Source organism: Gekko japonicus, unplaced genomic scaffold, assembly GCF_001447785.1.
Source record: "Gekko japonicus isolate JY-2015 unplaced genomic scaffold, Gekko_japonicus_V1.1 scaffold503, whole genome shotgun sequence".
NCBI classification, from domain to species: Eukaryota; Metazoa; Chordata; class Lepidosauria; order Squamata; family Gekkonidae; genus Gekko; species Gekko japonicus.
Genome location: NW_015165844.1, coordinates 140,032 through 156,581, shown reverse-complemented (window position 1 = coordinate 156,581; position 16,550 = coordinate 140,032). Strand labels below are relative to the sequence as shown.

The following is a 16,550-nucleotide window of genomic DNA, read 5'->3' as shown; positions in this document are numbered from 1 at the left end:
TTTGTTCCAGACCAGGGAAAAAAATCTGTTAACGAGCTTTCCTACAGCATATCTAAAAGCCATGACATCAAAAAGTTCCTGTCTGATGGCCAATGTGGCAATTTGGAATTTGACTCTTTAGAAATGAGATACGTACACTCTGGAAAAAATTAAACAGATCTCCGCAAAAAGAACATACCCCGCAGGTCCCGGTTGAAGTCGTGGAGTCGCCGGATTTCACCCTCGAGTTTGTTTCGCATCGCCTTGTCGAGCGACTCTCTCTTGGTGGTGGTCTTGACTAAGTCTTCATAAGCTTCTGAAATCCTCTGAATTTCTATTTCAAACTAGAGGGTGGGTGGGAAAGCAACCCAGACAGCGAGAGAGAGAGGAAAAGAGAAAGAGAGAGACTGTCCATTAAAACCTGGGCAGGGATGCCCATCATTGGCTTGAAGCTCTCTGAAAGAGAGTTTTGTGTGGCAGCCAGAGGTGCGTGCCAATTTTCACACTGATGCGATTATACAGCACGAATTCTCCTACCGACGATGCCAAAATGGAACTCCTTCACTGGCATCAATAATCCTGCTGTGGCTGAATGCAGTTACCCGTCTCTCTCAGCAGCTTGTGGCTAGCCGAAGCCCTTCTCTCTTGGGCAAATGCTCCCAAAGAGCTAGGGGTGGTGTGTGTGTCTTTGTGTATGGATTCACCATTTATGATCCTGACCTAAATCTGACTTGATGAGCTTTCCCCCTGAAGGCTTTCATGTAAAAAACCAAAAAGACAGTGCATAAAATCCAGGTAGTTATTGTATTGAGATTACTAATATTCTGTTTGGATCTGTTGAGATTACTAATATTCTGTTTGGATCTCCAAAATTTTGCATCCCACCCTAACATTTTTTCTCATGGATCCTTCCAGTGTTTTTCTTGTTGGCAGTGAAAATGTTTTGTTAGAATCAGCCTTTTTTGTATTTATTTATTTATTTTTATTTTTACCCCGCCCTCCCCGCTCGCGGGTTCAGGGCGGCTTACAATATGAGGTGCAATGCAGCACCATAGTACACAATATGGCACATAGTGCAATAAAAACACGATAAAACATTTTAAAACAATTCAATACAACGGGCTACGCCCGAGGATCCCGCGTGACAAACACCTCTCTCCATATTGCACCTGCCCTTGGGGCAAAGGGAGGATGATGTGGCCCCCAGGTGTTCCTTGGCCACTCAGCCTCAGGCAGCGGTGCTGCTGTCCTGGCCCTCATTGGTGGTGGTGGTGGCGGCGGCTCCTATTCAAAAGCCTGGCGGAAGAGCTCCGTCTTGCAGGCCCTGCAGAACTGTAACAGGTCCCGCAGGGCCCTGATCTCCTCTGGGAGCTCATTCCACCAGATAGGAGCCGCCACCGAAAAGGACCTAGCCCTCGTGGCAGCAAGCCTGGCCTCTTTAGGGCCCGGGGTCGCCAGACGGTGTTGCGACCCCGACCGTAGTGCTCTCTGGGACCTGTGCGGGGAAAGTATTTTCCACTAAGCCTAAGACTGCGCTCAGTCCACACTTACTTAGCATCCAATCATGTTTACTGCTAGTCACACGATCGAGAATTCGATGGTACAGAGAGGACACTTTGGAAGTTTCTAGAGCCAAGCCAAAAAAGACTTTCAGCACTGTATTAAGAAGACAATGTCCCTCCATGAGAGTGGTACTTTTGAAAAGTAGAAAAGAGCAAGAGTCCAGTAGCACCTTAAAGACTAGCAAAATTTGTGGCAGGGGTAGGAGCTTTTGTGAGTCACTGCTCACTTTTTCAGATACTTTTGAAAAGCTGTTTCCTGTGCCGCCCACCCAGAGTGAAAGGGGAGGGAGCGAATGACGACAAAGAACTAGACGATGACACGATGAAAATCTAAATAGATCAAGAATGATGATCTACAATGATGATTTTTCCCCCAAGAATAAAAGGAGGCCTATCTCACAAGTCCTCCAGAGAGTTCTTCCGGATGTGGCAGGGAGGTACTGGTCCACCTGTTTGGGATATGCGCAGGGGAACCTCTTTTCTGCCACAACCGGCAGAATGAGTATCAAAAGCCCCTTTTGGCTTAACCCCAGAAGTTTTTGAAGGATCCTCTCTACACATGATCGAGTTCCCACTAGTGCGATCATAGAGATCACAATGAAGAACCAACCTGTGCTTGGTATTACTTTGCGTCAATCCCCCCCCCCTTTTAGTTCTTTGTAGGTCGCCCCAATGCGGTAGAAATATGCACAACTAGCTGCTTTGAGCATGGAAGGACGCAACGGGACACTCTTTGGCAGCAAGAAGAAAGCCTGACAGCAGACAAGCCGACAAGCAAAACTCCTGCCAGCTAGCTCAGGAAAGAAAAACCTAGCTGACAAAGGCTGGGGGGGGGACACCCCTCTTTTGGCGTAAGGCAGCCCTTGGCTGTATAAACATATCCTTTGCTTATAACCTGGCACAAGTTGAAAGAAAGAATGTTGTCGGAGAGAAAGACAGGGCAATGTCAACAAACCAGTGCCACACTCATTTACACTGAATTTTGCTACAGGTCATACAGTTGTACTTAGCACCGATACCGTGTTTTATATAGAGTTCAAAGGAGAACATGTACATCTCTGCAATGATTCCCTACAACTACCCTGAAAACTAAGGTAAAAGTTACCCTTGCTCGAAAGCCAGTTGAATCCGACTCTAGGGGGTGGTGCTCGTCTCCGTTTCCAAGTTGAAGAGCCAGCGCTGTCCGAAGACGTTTCCATGGTCATGTGGCCGGCATGACTAAATGCCAAGGCGCACGGAACGCTCTTACCTTCCCACCAAAGTGGTGCCTATTTATCTACTTGCATTTTCTTGCTTTCGAACTGGTAGGTTGGCAGGAGCAGAGATAGGGAGCTCACTCCATCACGCAGCACTCGGGTCTTGAACTGCCAAACTACCGACCTTCTGGTCTGCAGCTCAGCGTCTTAACCTCTGAGCCACCATGGCCCCTACCCTGAAAAGTAGGCCTACATTAACCGCTCATTATCCAGGGGTCCCCAACTATTTTGAGCCTGTGGGCACCTTTGGAACTCTGACACAGAGAGGTGAGTGCAACCACAAAATGGCTGCCACGGGAGGTGGAACTAACAGCACAAACAGAGGGAGAAGAAGCCCAAATGCCAAGGAGATGAGGGCTAATTTTTTTAAAAAACACACTGGGAAAGAGAAGTGAGACTAAAACAAGTACTACGGTGGCAGCCACCACCATGTTATTTTAATCTGCGTAACCAATCCGATCGCTAGGGGCCAATCAGAAGCCCTGCTGGAAAAAGCCCCACTCGGCCCCACCCACTTTCTAAAATACTTGGCAGGTGCCAAGAAAGGTATTAGCAGGCACCATGATGCCCATGGGGTGCCATGTTGGGGACTCCTCTGTAGAGGGTGAACTGAAGAATGATGCTTACGTTACGACTCCCTACTGCGTTTGCGGCTGAAGCAACGTTTGGAATGGGGTCTTCGTAGCTCCTTCTCTTTGCCCGACTACACCAGCTCCACTTCACACAAGCCACGGGAATTTCTCACATTCCAGACCAACAAGGCAAAGCCGTTCGCTACACCACCACCACAGGGGATCTGCAAGCGAGGGCCTGTTCTGTTAGATCCCGCTGCTGCGTACCTTCTGAAGCTTGTCTGCTTTCTCGTAGTACCCCTCCAGCTCCTTCTGCAGGGCTTCGTTATCTTCCGACAGCATTTCTACCATCTGCTGAGCTCGCTGCACGATCGCGAACGCATCCGGTGGGAGCTGCTGCTGGTTGGGCGGCGTGGCGGGCAAAGACTGAGACCCCGTGGCCATCGAAAGCGGCGGCAAAGACATGGAATGCAATGGGCCGGTCAGGGAGGAGGCCTGGGAGGACATGGGACTGTGCTGCTGTTGCATGGGGAGGGACGGGAAGGATGCCTGGCTCTGGCGGCTAGAGGGAGACAAAAAAAGGGGGAAAGAAAAAGCAGATGCATAAGACCGGACGACTTCCAGAGGCCGGGTTGCAAATAACGTCAGGGTCATGGGCTAACTGGAAACTGAAGGTTGGTGCAGGGAAACTGCCAAGTCCCTGCCCCAAAGAGCTTGCAATATAAATTTCGACAATGGGAAGCGCGACAAAAGGGAGAAGGGAGAGACCGCTCAGAGGTCAAAACTGAGCCAGTGAAGTTCCCTGCATTTAACTTTTATTTGAGTTGCAAAGGAGGGCAACCTCTGAGCCAGATTGTAAGTCATAACCAGAATTATGGATACTACTCCCTTTAAAATGTACATATCATAGCCCATAAATGCTGAAGAAGACAACAGTAGAAGAAGAGATTGGATTTATACCCCAGTGTTCCCTCTAAGCCGAGTTAGTGTGAGCTAGCTCACAGTTTTTTAGCCTCCAGCTCACACATTTCTGTCTCCGCTTAGGAAGGAGGGCTCCAGAGCAAACTAATCTATGCAGCAGCCAAATCACTTGCTCACAACTTTAATGCCAGTAGCTCACAAAGTAGAATTTTTGCTCACGAGACTCCACGGCTTAGAGGGAACATTGTACCCCACCCTTCACTCAGAGAGCGGCTTATAATCTCCTTTCCCTTCCCCTCCTCTCAACAGACACCCTGTGAGATAGGTGGGGGGGGCTAAGAGAGCTCTTCGAGAACAGCTCTGAGAAAATTGTGACTGACCCAAGGTCACGCCAGCAGCTGCATGTGGAGGAATGGGGAATCAAACTCAGTTTTCCCAGATTAGAGTCTGTGCTCTTAACCACTACACCAAACTGGCTCTCAGCTGAATTCAGTGAGTCTTACCCAGATACTCCTCTGGTTTGTGAGGTTCAAAAGACAAGCATTTTGAGTATATCTTACTAGCAAATAAGGACTAGAAACTTGCTTTGAGAAGAGAGCAGACCTACAATTACCAGGAACCAATATTTTGTAATGAATATTGTATCATGAGAACATAAGAGAAGCCATGTTGGATCAGGCTAGTGGCCCATCCAGTCTACCACCCAGCATCACAGAGTGGCCAAAACCTAGGTGCCATAAGGAGGTCCACCAACAGGGCCAGAATATCCTGGATTTACTGTGTCCACCCAAGCCCTACTGCAACAAGGAAGGAAGGAAGGAAGGAAGGAAGGGCCAACAGGGATTAAACCAAACTGGGCCAGAATGCATCCCGGGCCTGCATTCAGTACATAATTAGGGTCTCTGTTTGGCATATAATGGAGGTGAATTAGACATGCTCTCAAGTGTTTTCTCCCTTGGAGCGTCCTTCCAGATTTGCGATGCTCCTTCTGATGTACAGCTGTTATGCACACTGCTCTGTCAGACAAACAGTCTTGCCTGTCCTACTTACAAACATCACTCGTCCCAGATTTGCCTTTGAAACCTTTCTCTTATTGCATACATAAACTGCGCTGAGTGCAGCGAGGGGGCTGAGCCGCACAAGGCACTCAATACATCTCACAGTAGCAAGCCGGCCAATTTTGGAACTAACGAGCTCTCCTGCGTGCCTCCCACTTCCAGCCTCTTACAAAACAGCTTTATAGCAACTAGCTCTGAACCACAGAGAGGTAGTTGGTTCTGCAGCCAGGGTTTCTTTAAGCCTGCTTAAAGGGTGGGGGCAACGGCTTTGCAACTTGTCCTTCAGCTAGGGCGAGCGGGGATTGCCCCCTCCGAGCTAGGGCAAGGACACAGGCATGCCTGTTTTGCCTGCTGAGCAATACCCACTTGTGCCATTCCAGCCCTGGCCTCTGCTGCTGAACGAGACGATTTGGCTGCAATTCCTTTCCCTTCCTCTCTCATCTGCCAACAACTGTGTTCCTCCCAGTTACCAACACACTAGCTAATCTTTCTCCCCTGTCTTGCGGTCACACACACACACTAAATAATCCACTTTCAGGTCACTTTCCAACTGGATTTAAGAACAGACTGGGGAAAAGATTGGATTTATATCCCACCCTTCACTACCCGAAGGCGTCTCAGAGCGGCTTACAATCGCCTTTCCTTTCCCCTCCCCACAACAGACGCCCTGGGAGGTAGGTGGGGCTGAGAGAGCTCTCTCGAAGACTGCCCTTGAGAGAACTGCTCTGAAAGAATTTATGACTGATGCAAGGTCACGCCAGCAGCTGCATGTGGAGGAGTGGGGAAACAAACCCGGTTCTCCCAGATTAGAGTCCGTGCTCCTAACCATGATACCAAACTGGCTCTCTGTGTGAACTGGCAAAATCCAGTTGGAAAGTGCATTGAAAGAGGATTATTTAGTGAGTGCGACGGCAGCCTTATTCCAAGGAGGAGGAGAGCAGCAGCACGGAGGGACGGGTGCAGAAAAGGGTGGTGATTCTGAGAACAGGGGGGACGGTTATTACCCATTCAATACTTAGGTAGAAGGCTACCACATAATTATAAGGTGAGAGCATGCCTCATTACCATAGTACTTCCCATTGTATTAGCGGTGATGGGGCAGAGGAGTAAAGAAAAAGAAGCTGCCGTGACAATCCATAACCTTCTATCAGGTTTCTAGTCCTCCTGCAGAGCTGTATTTGGAGGCGGTGCCTGGTGTAATCTCAAAAGCCAGTAATGGCTACAGGATTTATAATGGAGAGCCCATTATCCGAGGTAGTTACTTCTCTGCCACCGATGGCTAGCCATTCCCTGATCCTACAAGTAGGGTTACCGACTCTGGGCTGGGAAATTCATGGAGATTTTACTGGTGGAGCCCGAGGAGCAGGGTTTGGGGAGGGGATGGACCCCAGTGGGGTATAATATCACAAAGTTTACATTCCAAAGTAGCCACTTTCTCCAGGGAAACTCCAGGGATCTCTCTAGTTGGGAGTGGTCCTGGGAGGTCTCCAGACCCCACTTAGAGGATGGCAACAATACCTACAAGCCCATTTCTTCCCAGTCTTCAGAAGGGGGAAGTGAAAAAGATCCTGCTGGCAGCACCCTTAGAAGCAGGTGACGTCCATCTAGGCTGAATTTTCACCTCCTCTTCCTGCAGGTATTTAACCTGGGCAGTGACAGAGGCAAGATCCAAAAAGCTCTTGGGTCAAAGCCAAGGTTGGGGTAGTCCACTTGGCAGACCCGGACTGCCCCGAATTTATTTCTGCTTTCTTTGTCTATTTGTTTTTGTAATTTGGAACTCCCCCACCTCTATCTTGTGAGCCACTGTTGATCTCTCAGAAGAGAAAGATGCTTGCTTAAATAAATGAGACCTGACTGTTCCTTCCACTGACCCAGTAGCAGAAAAAATACTCTTCTATATCCTTTACAAAATGTAGATTTAGGGAGCTGGGTGCAAAATGATAAAAACATGAATTTGCACCTGATATCTTTTGATTGCAGAGTCTACACACAGGGGAAAACCTGACCCACAAATTACATCCAGGCTCTTATGTATAGTCCCTAAACAGATCCCAGATGTTATCTAACAGTTCTTACCTCCTACAGACATTTCAATAGAACCTACATAGCCTGGTTACTGAATGGGCTTTTCTGTAAGTTGTAAAAAAAGCCACCTTGTTTGGTACCCCAGGTGTGAATTTACCACCATATTGAAATATGTCAGTTTTCCCAGAACAGTAGTTCAACAGTGCACGGAAAGAAAACTCTGTTCCAAACCTGAAGGAACAGTTCACAATGAGTAAGTCCATACTACATTAAAACTTGCAGTATTCCAAGAATGATTAATATCCTGGGCCACTCTGTTGCTAGAATGGAAGTCACCACATTTCAACACAGTAACTTCAAAGAGAAACTCCAGCCTGAAAACGCTGAATTCAGTCGTCTTGCCCTCCCCCAATGACTAAATAAAAACTTTGGTTTTCTGGTAGCTGAAAAGTGCCGACTTGTGGTGACCCCATAGAGCTTTCAAGGCAAGAGGCAGACAAAAGTGATATGCCCTTGCCTACCTCTGCATAGCAAACCCTGGACTTCCTTGATGGTCTCCCATCTAAGTACTAATCAGGGTTCATCCTGCTTAGCTTCCAAGAGCTAATGAAGCTGGGCTAGCCTGGGCCATCTGCCTTACTCTAGGTCTCCCCACCAATGTTCCCTCTAAGCTGTAGAGTCTTGTGAGCAAAAATTCTACTTTGTGAGCTACGGGCATTAAAGTTTCTGTCAAGAGTTCTCTCAGCCCCACCTACCTCACAGGGTGTCTGTTGTGGGGAGGGGAAGGGAAAGGAGTTTGTAAGCCGTTCTGAGACACCTTTGGGTAGTGAAGGGCGGGGTATAAATCCAATCTCCTCTCTTCTTCGTGGTCTCCCATCCAAGTACTAATCAGGGTTGATCCTGCTTAGCCTCTAAGAGCTAATGAGGCTGGGCTAGCCTGGGCCATCTGCCTTACTCTAGGTCTCCCCACCCATAAAAGGTGTTAACTACCTTAGCTCCAGGGCAACAATTCTACTTTGTGAAAGCAGTAGAACAAAGTTGGAGTCCAGTGGCACCTTTAAGACCAAATTCAAATTATTCAATTGAATTATTCAAATTATTCAACTGAATAAAACCTTGTTGGTCTTAAAGGTGCCAGGGAGGCTAAAAAACTGTGAGCTAGCTCACACTAACTCAGCTTAGAGGGAACACTTCTCCCCACCCATAAAAGGTGTTAACTACCTTAGCTCCAGGTGGGTAGCCATGTTGGTCTGAAGCAGTAGAACGAAGGTGGAGTCCAGTGGCACCTTTAAGACCAAATTCAAATTATTCAATTGAATTATTCAAATTATTCAACTGAATAAAACCTTGTTGGTCTTAAAGGTGCCACAGGACTCAAACTTTGTTCAACTACTTTAGCCTAATTGTAAATGGGCAATGCATTTTTCTTGATCAGATTTCAGTTTTGCAGTATTACATTTCACCTTAAAGAGACCAGTAGCACCTTAAAGACGAACAACGTTTGTGGCAGGGCATGAGCTTTTGTGACTCACTGCTCACATTTCACCTTGTGCTTCTTACATTTCATGGCCCTTTGACCATGCCTTCCGGGCTCTTTCATACCCATGCATAAAAGTAGTCTGAATAGTGAGGATCCACTTTTTTGCATCGGAGAAAGTGGGTTCTAGTCCAGAAAACTTTTGCTAGAATGTCATTAGCCTTTAAGGTGCCAGAAGACTCCTGTTTGTTTTTACTGCAACAGGGCTGACCTCTAGAAAGTGGGGGGAGGGGTAGAGACAAGAGCCCCCCAACAAAAGGAGTGCTAATGTTTCTTAACAGTTGTAGATATCTCCAAGATGGGCCATAATTGTTGGTATATGGCCCTTTCCAAGCAGCCATCAGGAATTAGAAGAGACCACCCTCCACAGCTGATGGGAGTGACCAGGTGAATGTCTGCATGAAGAGAAAGATGCTGGAAGAAACAGAGAAAGGCAGACAGACACTGCTGTGAACTCCATGACGAACCCTGCAGATGCATGGATTTTCACTGGAGATTTCCTGTAAGATCACCTCTTTGCCTTCACCTGTGCTCAACCTTAGGCATATAAAGTAAATGCCACAAAACAGTGTAAGTCTCTAGTGCTCTCTCCAAAGTGTAAGTCTCTAGTGTTCTCAAATATGGTTGGTACCCATGGGGACTCGTGGGGTGGTGGGCAGGGAAGTGAGGAGGTACTTAGAACCAGAAGCAACAGCAGGCAAAGGCAACTTTTCTGCTTTTGTCCCTTGCTTAAAAATATTGATCACTGTAGTACTGCTCTTGAACGCTTCACCAATCCCTAGGATCCCTGGTCTGAATGGCCCAGGCTAGTCCGACCTCATCAGATCTTGGCAGCCATGCAGGGTCGGCCCTAGTTATAGTATCTTGGATGGGAGACCATCAAAGAAGTCCAGGGTTGCTACGCAGAGGCATGCGATGGCAAACCACCTGTGAATGTTTTCTGGCCTTGAAAACTCCAAGGGGCTGCCAGCAGTCAGCACTTTCCACCACCACAATCCCTATGCAGATGCTGACCTAACGCCACCTCTTTTTCACTATTGTGTTTGCAACAACAGTAGGAATTACTCATGCAGAAGAGAAACCCTGTCATACGCTACCACCCCCTTTCCTAAAAACCCCTTACTCAACACACAAGACAGAAAAATAAGGCTTATGAGTAGAGCTGCCAACAGCTTGGAGACAAAATGTCTTCCCCTTTAAGGGGATGTTATTTACCAGGTGATTATGTTCACCTCCATGCCATAAAAAGCTCACCTGCCCATTTCCACAATCCTATTTCTGACACAAAGAAAGATACAAGCACCGCGGTTTTCTTCTGTCAGAAGAGGGCTGCCTTCATATTCCTGGGAGCTTCTCGGTTTCTGTCAAGAGCCCTGGAAGCTACCAGTCACAAAATGGTGGCTTGACGGGCGGGGCCAGTCACAAAATGGCAGCTCGTACAAAAATCACAGTGCTTCAGAACAGGTTTGTCGTTCTTGGGTGGGGAAACTCTTTTGTGTTATTTTCACAAAGCAAACCACCCCCACCCCAAATTGTAACCGGCCCTGCAAGGGGACAAATATACAGTTGCCTATATATTTTCTCCAAATAGCAGCTTTGATGCAGGGTGAAACAGGTAATGGCAAGCTCCTTCTCCATCCAGAGCAAAAGCATGTGTGCGCACCATGTGAAGGAGGATGAGAAACAGCAGTACTGTCATTTTCCCCTTCAAAACCGGGGTGGGGGGGGGGTTGTGTGCATCCTTCTCCTTCTCAAGAAAGCAACAAGAAGCCACTGTGGAAAGCATAAGAAAGTGAGAGGGGTAAGAGAAAGTGACTACAGCAGAACCAGAAGAAGGGTTTGAGAGCTACTTTCAATTTCCTGGAGAGTGACTGGTCACTCCAGTGCCACCATCTACCCACCTCTGTCTTATCTAACGCAGAACTCTACCTCAGGAACCCTTTCTCTATTTGTAAAGTAACTCAGAGCAAGGAGACCTCTGACCACGTGTAGAAAGTGAAAGCAATTCCCTCACCACTGCGACATGATCCACACACCACCTGCCCAAACTGGAGAAAGGCCTGCTTGTTCTAGAGGGGGGGCAGGGCCCAGCCCCTTTGCATTCTGGAGTTAACATCTTTGCAGACTTCTTGCTAACAATGTGATTGAGAGAACATGTGCAGAGTGCTTTTATTTAACCACTAACAATGCAGTCCTGTGCACATTTAATCAGAAGTAGTTCTTACTTGCATTCACTTGGGATTCACTCTCAAAAGCATGTCCAGAAGAGCAACTTGAAGGAGATTTTGCTTTTCTTTGGGGAGAGGAAGGGGAAATGTTAACCTTTTCCCTTGCACAGACACTCTGTTCAACAACGGAGTTCCTTGTCACCCTCCTTCCCCTTTGACTTCTCAGAGCCAGGGAAAAGACAGAAGGACAGTATTGTTATTTTTTTGCTCCTCACGCAGAGAGAGATGTTGCTATAGCAGCAAAGATTTCACTGTGAGAAACATACCTGTGTGAATCTTCCTCTCTTGGCTTTCCCTTTTCCCTAATAAAAAAAGCTGCCTGCCTCCTCCTGGAAATCGACGGGCAAGGCTAAACGTCCTGAATGAAATGGGCATATGTTTTAAAAACAGCAGCAACCCACCGTGGATTCATTCTGTTGGAGAGGCCTGATGCTGAAATGCTTTAAAGAGATGCTATAGGGTTCCCTTAGGCACTGGAAGCCATCAGAATTCTCCATCAGAGACAGCTGCAGATTAATTGATTTTCTTCTTTCCCTTCCTCCTCCATAAGAGGGAGGTGAAAAATGATGGACCCAGTCAGTGCTTTCCTATCAGGGTTGCCAGGTCTGGGTTGGAAAGTAAGTGGAGATTTTGGGGATGGAGCCTGAGGAGAGGAGAGTTTGGGGAGGGGAGGGACTTCCATGGGTTATAATGCCATACAGCACGGGTGTCAAACATGCGGCCCAGGGGCCGGATGAGGCCCCCGGAGGGCTTATGTCAGGCCCGCAGTGGAACTGGCTGTCTTCTGCTTTTTCTTCCAGTTCCGCTGCTGCTGCGTCATCATAGGTTTGCAGCTTACAGATACACAGCTGAACAGCACACTCAAATTTGCAACAGCACAGACATTTTGATGTAATAATTCAGAGCAAGAGGTGTCAGTTATCAGACACTGTTAAATAAACAAAATATTGCAAGAGTGCTAATGTTTTAAGCATGTTTTTATGTTTTTTAAAAAAACCCTTTGTGTTTTGTGTCCTTTATAAAGTGTGTATCTCCGCTACCTGGCATTACATTTTATGACACACATAGCCCGCCCCAACAAGGTCTCATTTTATGTCAGATCTGGTCCTCATAACAGATGAGTTCGACACCCCTGCCCATACATGTCACCTTACAAGCAACCATTTTCTCCAGGGGAACTGATCTGTCACCTGGAGATCAGTTTTAATAGCGGGCGATCTCCAGCCACAACCTAAAGTTTTAAAGAAACAAAAACAATGGGACCACGGTGTGCGGAAGACAATCAAACAAGTAGAACACCGTGCTGAACAGGCTGGGCCAAATGTCTCCTGTAACTAATTTTCTAAATGCCTTAAATAAAGTTAATCACAAACGCAACTACCTGATAAATATTTGTATGGTGAGTATAAACACCAGCCCTACAACAAGGGAAGCATAGAAAACCACGCAAATATATGTAATAATAGAATATAATACAAGACTGCAAAGAGTTCCAACTCAGTATCACAAAATGACAAACTCAGAACAAATAAAACACGAACGGATACAACCCAGTACAAGCACCCAGATTCTTGCTCGTTTTTATCAAAAATCTTCTTCAGTTCATGCACAGGATCATCTGAAGATCCATACATGTAGTCCAAAAATGTGTGTGTTAAGAACTGCCAAACATTCACTAGAATAACAGCAAGTCTTAGCCTGAAAATATCTGTGCAAAATGTATCATTGGAATCGCCACTCTCAGTAACTAAGAGCAAAAGCATGTAGAGATTGTAGAAGTTGGCATCAGATTCTCTAGAGTTTCTAGAAGTTGGCATCGGATTCTTGGATACTTGACATTACTCTAGTGCATGTTTGGCAGTGCATGCTGCCTCTGGCCCATTCAGTCCTGGTTCTAGGACAGCTTGCAAATCGGAGGTCTTTACACTCATGCAAGGGATTCCAAGTTCCTGCACAGTCGGTGGCACTATTTACTTTCTTGAGCCTTGTGCACATCCCACAATCCCTGCTATGCAAAGTCCTCCCCATAAGTTCGGAAAAACCCCAGAACTTGACCCTGCTCAGAAGTAGTACCAATCAGTGCCAAGGATTTTGCACATCGCCATTTTTGAGGGGAGGAGTGATCACTAGCTAATCTTGTGGTCTGCCACTTTAATTAGCAGGGAAAGGATCAAATTCCTTGCATGGCTTTTGTCTGTCAGGCGCATTGAATCTATGCCCCGACACCTGCGAAAGCCCTAGCATTCAGGATGGAATCCTCTTACACCTTCCTGTGAGTATAACCCAAGCTTGACCCCGTTATCTGGTGTTTCTCATCACCTTAGCAATGCCTTGCTTACATAAACAGGGATTTTCGCTTCTTTTTAAAGACTGTTTTGGCAGGAGGGTCACAGAAACCCTCCACTACGTTGGTGATGCAGATGCAACATTATTTCCTGCCAGAGGTTCATTCCCAAATTATCATTACAGGAAACACATTTCTACGAAACCCCCCCCCCCCCCGCCCCCACCATGATTTAAACACTCGGGTTGTATACGTTACGGGCCAAGCCTTTTGAGTCTCATCATTAACCTGCTTAAAAAGAGTGTCACCTAAAATACAGCCAATGTTGTCTTGGGTGTAAAGATTCATGGAGAAGAGGTCCATCCATGGCTACCAGACACGATGACTAAATGAAGCAATGTCAGGGGGAGGCTATGGCCTGTTTTGTTGCCCTCCTCAGGGGAACTTGTTGGACACCATGTGAAACAGGATGCTGGACTAGATGGATCACTGGTCTGATCAAGAGGGGCTCTTCTTACACTCTGACTGTGGGGAAGGGGGTACATGACAGAAGAAACAGCAAGACAGCCAGTTTGGTGTAGTGGATAGGAGCGTAGACTCTAATCTGGGAGAACCGGGTTTGATTCCCCCACTCCTCCACATGCAGCTGCTAGTCTGGCCTTGGATCAGTCACAAGTTCTCTCAGAGCTGTTCTCTCATGAGCAGTTCTCGAAAGAGCTCTCTCAGGGTGTCTGTTGTGGGGAGGGGGAAGGGACGCCGCTTTGAGACTCCGAGTGAAGGGTGGGGTATAAATCCAATCTCTTCCTCTTCTTCAAGTGGTTAAGCATTTCCTTGAAGTCCCCTCTCTGGGCCATTTCCCACTCATATCAGGGTTGCCAATTCCTGCATGGGAAATTCTTGGAGATTTGGAAGGAGAGACTGTGTACTACTTTACACAGAGAGTGATTAAAATGTGCAGTCTGCAGCCAGAGGATGTAGTGATGGCCACAGGAATAAACAGCTTTAAAGGGGGATTAGGTAGATTCATGGAGAATAAGTCCATCAGTGACTTCTAGCCATGGTGACGGAGGGGAACCTCCACATTCAGAGGCACTGATCCTCTGAATCCCTGAGCCAGGGGGCAGTGTCAGGGGAAGGCCTCTGCCTCTATGCCCTGTTGTGGGCCCTCCAGAGGAACTGGTTGGCCACTGTGTGAGACAGGGTGCTGGACTAGATAGACCACTGGTCTGATCCAGCAGGGCTCTTCTTATCTTCTTAAGAAGGCCTCTATGCCCTGTTGTTGGCCCGCCAGAGGAACTCCTCAGACTAGATGGACCACTGGTCTGATCCAGCTGGACTCTTTTTATAGTCTTATGAAGGCCTCGCCCTCCATGCCCTGTTGTTGGCCCTCCAGAGGAACTGGTTGCCCACTGTGTGAGACAGGATGCTGGACTAGATGGACCACTGGTCTGATCCAGCAGGGCTCTGGAGAGTCTGGGGAGGAGAGGGGGCTCAGTCAGTTTTCAGTTCCACAGGGCCTACTCTCTGAAGCCACTGTTTCCTCCAGGGACCCATATCACTGTATTCTGGAAATCAGTCTTAATTCCAAGAGAACTCCAGGCCCCACCTGGAGGATGGCAGTGCTAACCCAGGTGCATGTTCACCACGTCAAGTGGATGGGATCTGCTTGGAAAGTAGGGTTCCCAACCTTCAGGTGGGGCCCAGAGTCCTCCTGGAATTGCAACCCATCTCTGGACTACAGAGATCAGTCCCCTGGGATGAACAGCAACGTCAAACGGTGGGCTCTATGGCACCACATCCCTCCTGGGTTCCTGCCCCAAACCTGACCCTTCCCAGGTTCTGTGCCCAAATGTCAAACTCGCTGTTCATTTTACATTTTACAGCTCCTTCGCCATAGTAACTGGGAGATGGGGAGTGGAAGAATGCAAAGCCAAAACACTTTCACCTCCTGGGATGCTTTGATGTGCCAGACATCTTATCTTTCCTGAGAGCTTTTGGTGTCCTTGAGTCTCATCTTTCTGTGCTTGCTTCTGTCATACAGGTTGGGGGGATGGTACTGAAGAAGGATGGCAGGCAGTTACATCTGGTGGGCGAAATCCCAGGGGGTGATTGGTTCTGAATCTTTTAGGGCCCTTGCTTGAACCCTGTATATCTATTGCTTTTGCGCCTTTAACCCCAGTTCTAACACAGCCAGTGTACAGACTGGATCCTATCAATGTCTCAATAAACATATCATTCTCCTGAGTGAATGTTGTTGGGAACTGATTTATCCAGGAGTCTGACACCAAATCTCCAGGAATTTCCCAACCCTAAATTGGCTCACCCTAACTCGACTAGCCCAATCTTGTCATATCTCAGAAGCTAAGAAGGGTCAACCTTGGTTAGTATTTGGATGGGAGACCACCAAGGAAGCCCAGGATTGCTGCACAGAGGCAGGCAATGGCAAACCACCTCTGAATGTCTCTTGCCTTGAAAACCCAGTGGAGTTGCTATAAGTTGACTGGACAGCACTTTCCACTGTCACCAATTGGTAACCCTGTTGGGAAGAGCCATGGAAGGGGGAATAAAGCAGGCAAGAGGACGGTTGAACAGGACTCCCATTATCCCTTTTTTCCTGCTGTGAAATAACTGCCCCTCCCCCTCTAGGCACCCCACCCTCTGTGCTCTGCAGTGGAAAAAGAGAGTCCTCAGTTAACTTCACCCTTCGGATCTTACTTCAACTTTGAAAACTCTCTAAAAGTCTGAAAGAAGGAAAGGTTTCCTAGTTACCCGCTCGTGCCATATTCTGGGGGAGGCTGATACCGGACGGCGGCCACTTCCGTCCTCGCCGGCTGCAGAGCCGCGTAGGAGGTCTTTGCCATCTCATGCATCATTGCAGAATGCTGGTCGTTGAAGAAAATCCCGAGCTCCTGAGTTTTGCTCACTGGGGACACCACCTGTTTGCTTTTGTACGGGTACTCTGGTGGCGGCCCCCTGAGATCCACACCTTTGCCTGCCGCCTGGGAAGGGAGCGGTCCGCCGGCTTTGAACCCTTTGCTCCTCCCCAAGGCAGGGGGGTGCTGCTTGGCACCGTTCCTCTCCAGCGACAGCTGCATGATCCTCTCGCTCAGAGACCGCACATGGCCCTG

General features: G+C 47.8%; 1 protein-coding gene across 2 annotated transcripts in view; it reads right to left on the bottom strand.

Moving 5' to 3' along the window:
* AMOTL1 (angiomotin like 1) overlaps positions 1-16,550 on the bottom strand; it is a 101,892-nt gene that overhangs the window by 33,227 nt on the left and 52,115 nt on the right. For both annotated transcript variants that reach the window (XM_015411049.1, XM_015411050.1), the window contains 3 exons: positions 16,192-16,550; positions 3,637-3,931; positions 179-323 (listed from right to left, as the gene is read on the bottom strand). The exon at positions 16,192-16,550 is cut by the window's right edge and continues 563 nt beyond it. In XM_015411049.1, the coding sequence (XP_015266535.1) occupies positions 179-323; positions 3,637-3,931; positions 16,192-16,550 (799 nt within the window). The remainder of the gene's footprint in view (positions 1-178; positions 324-3,636; positions 3,932-16,191) is intronic.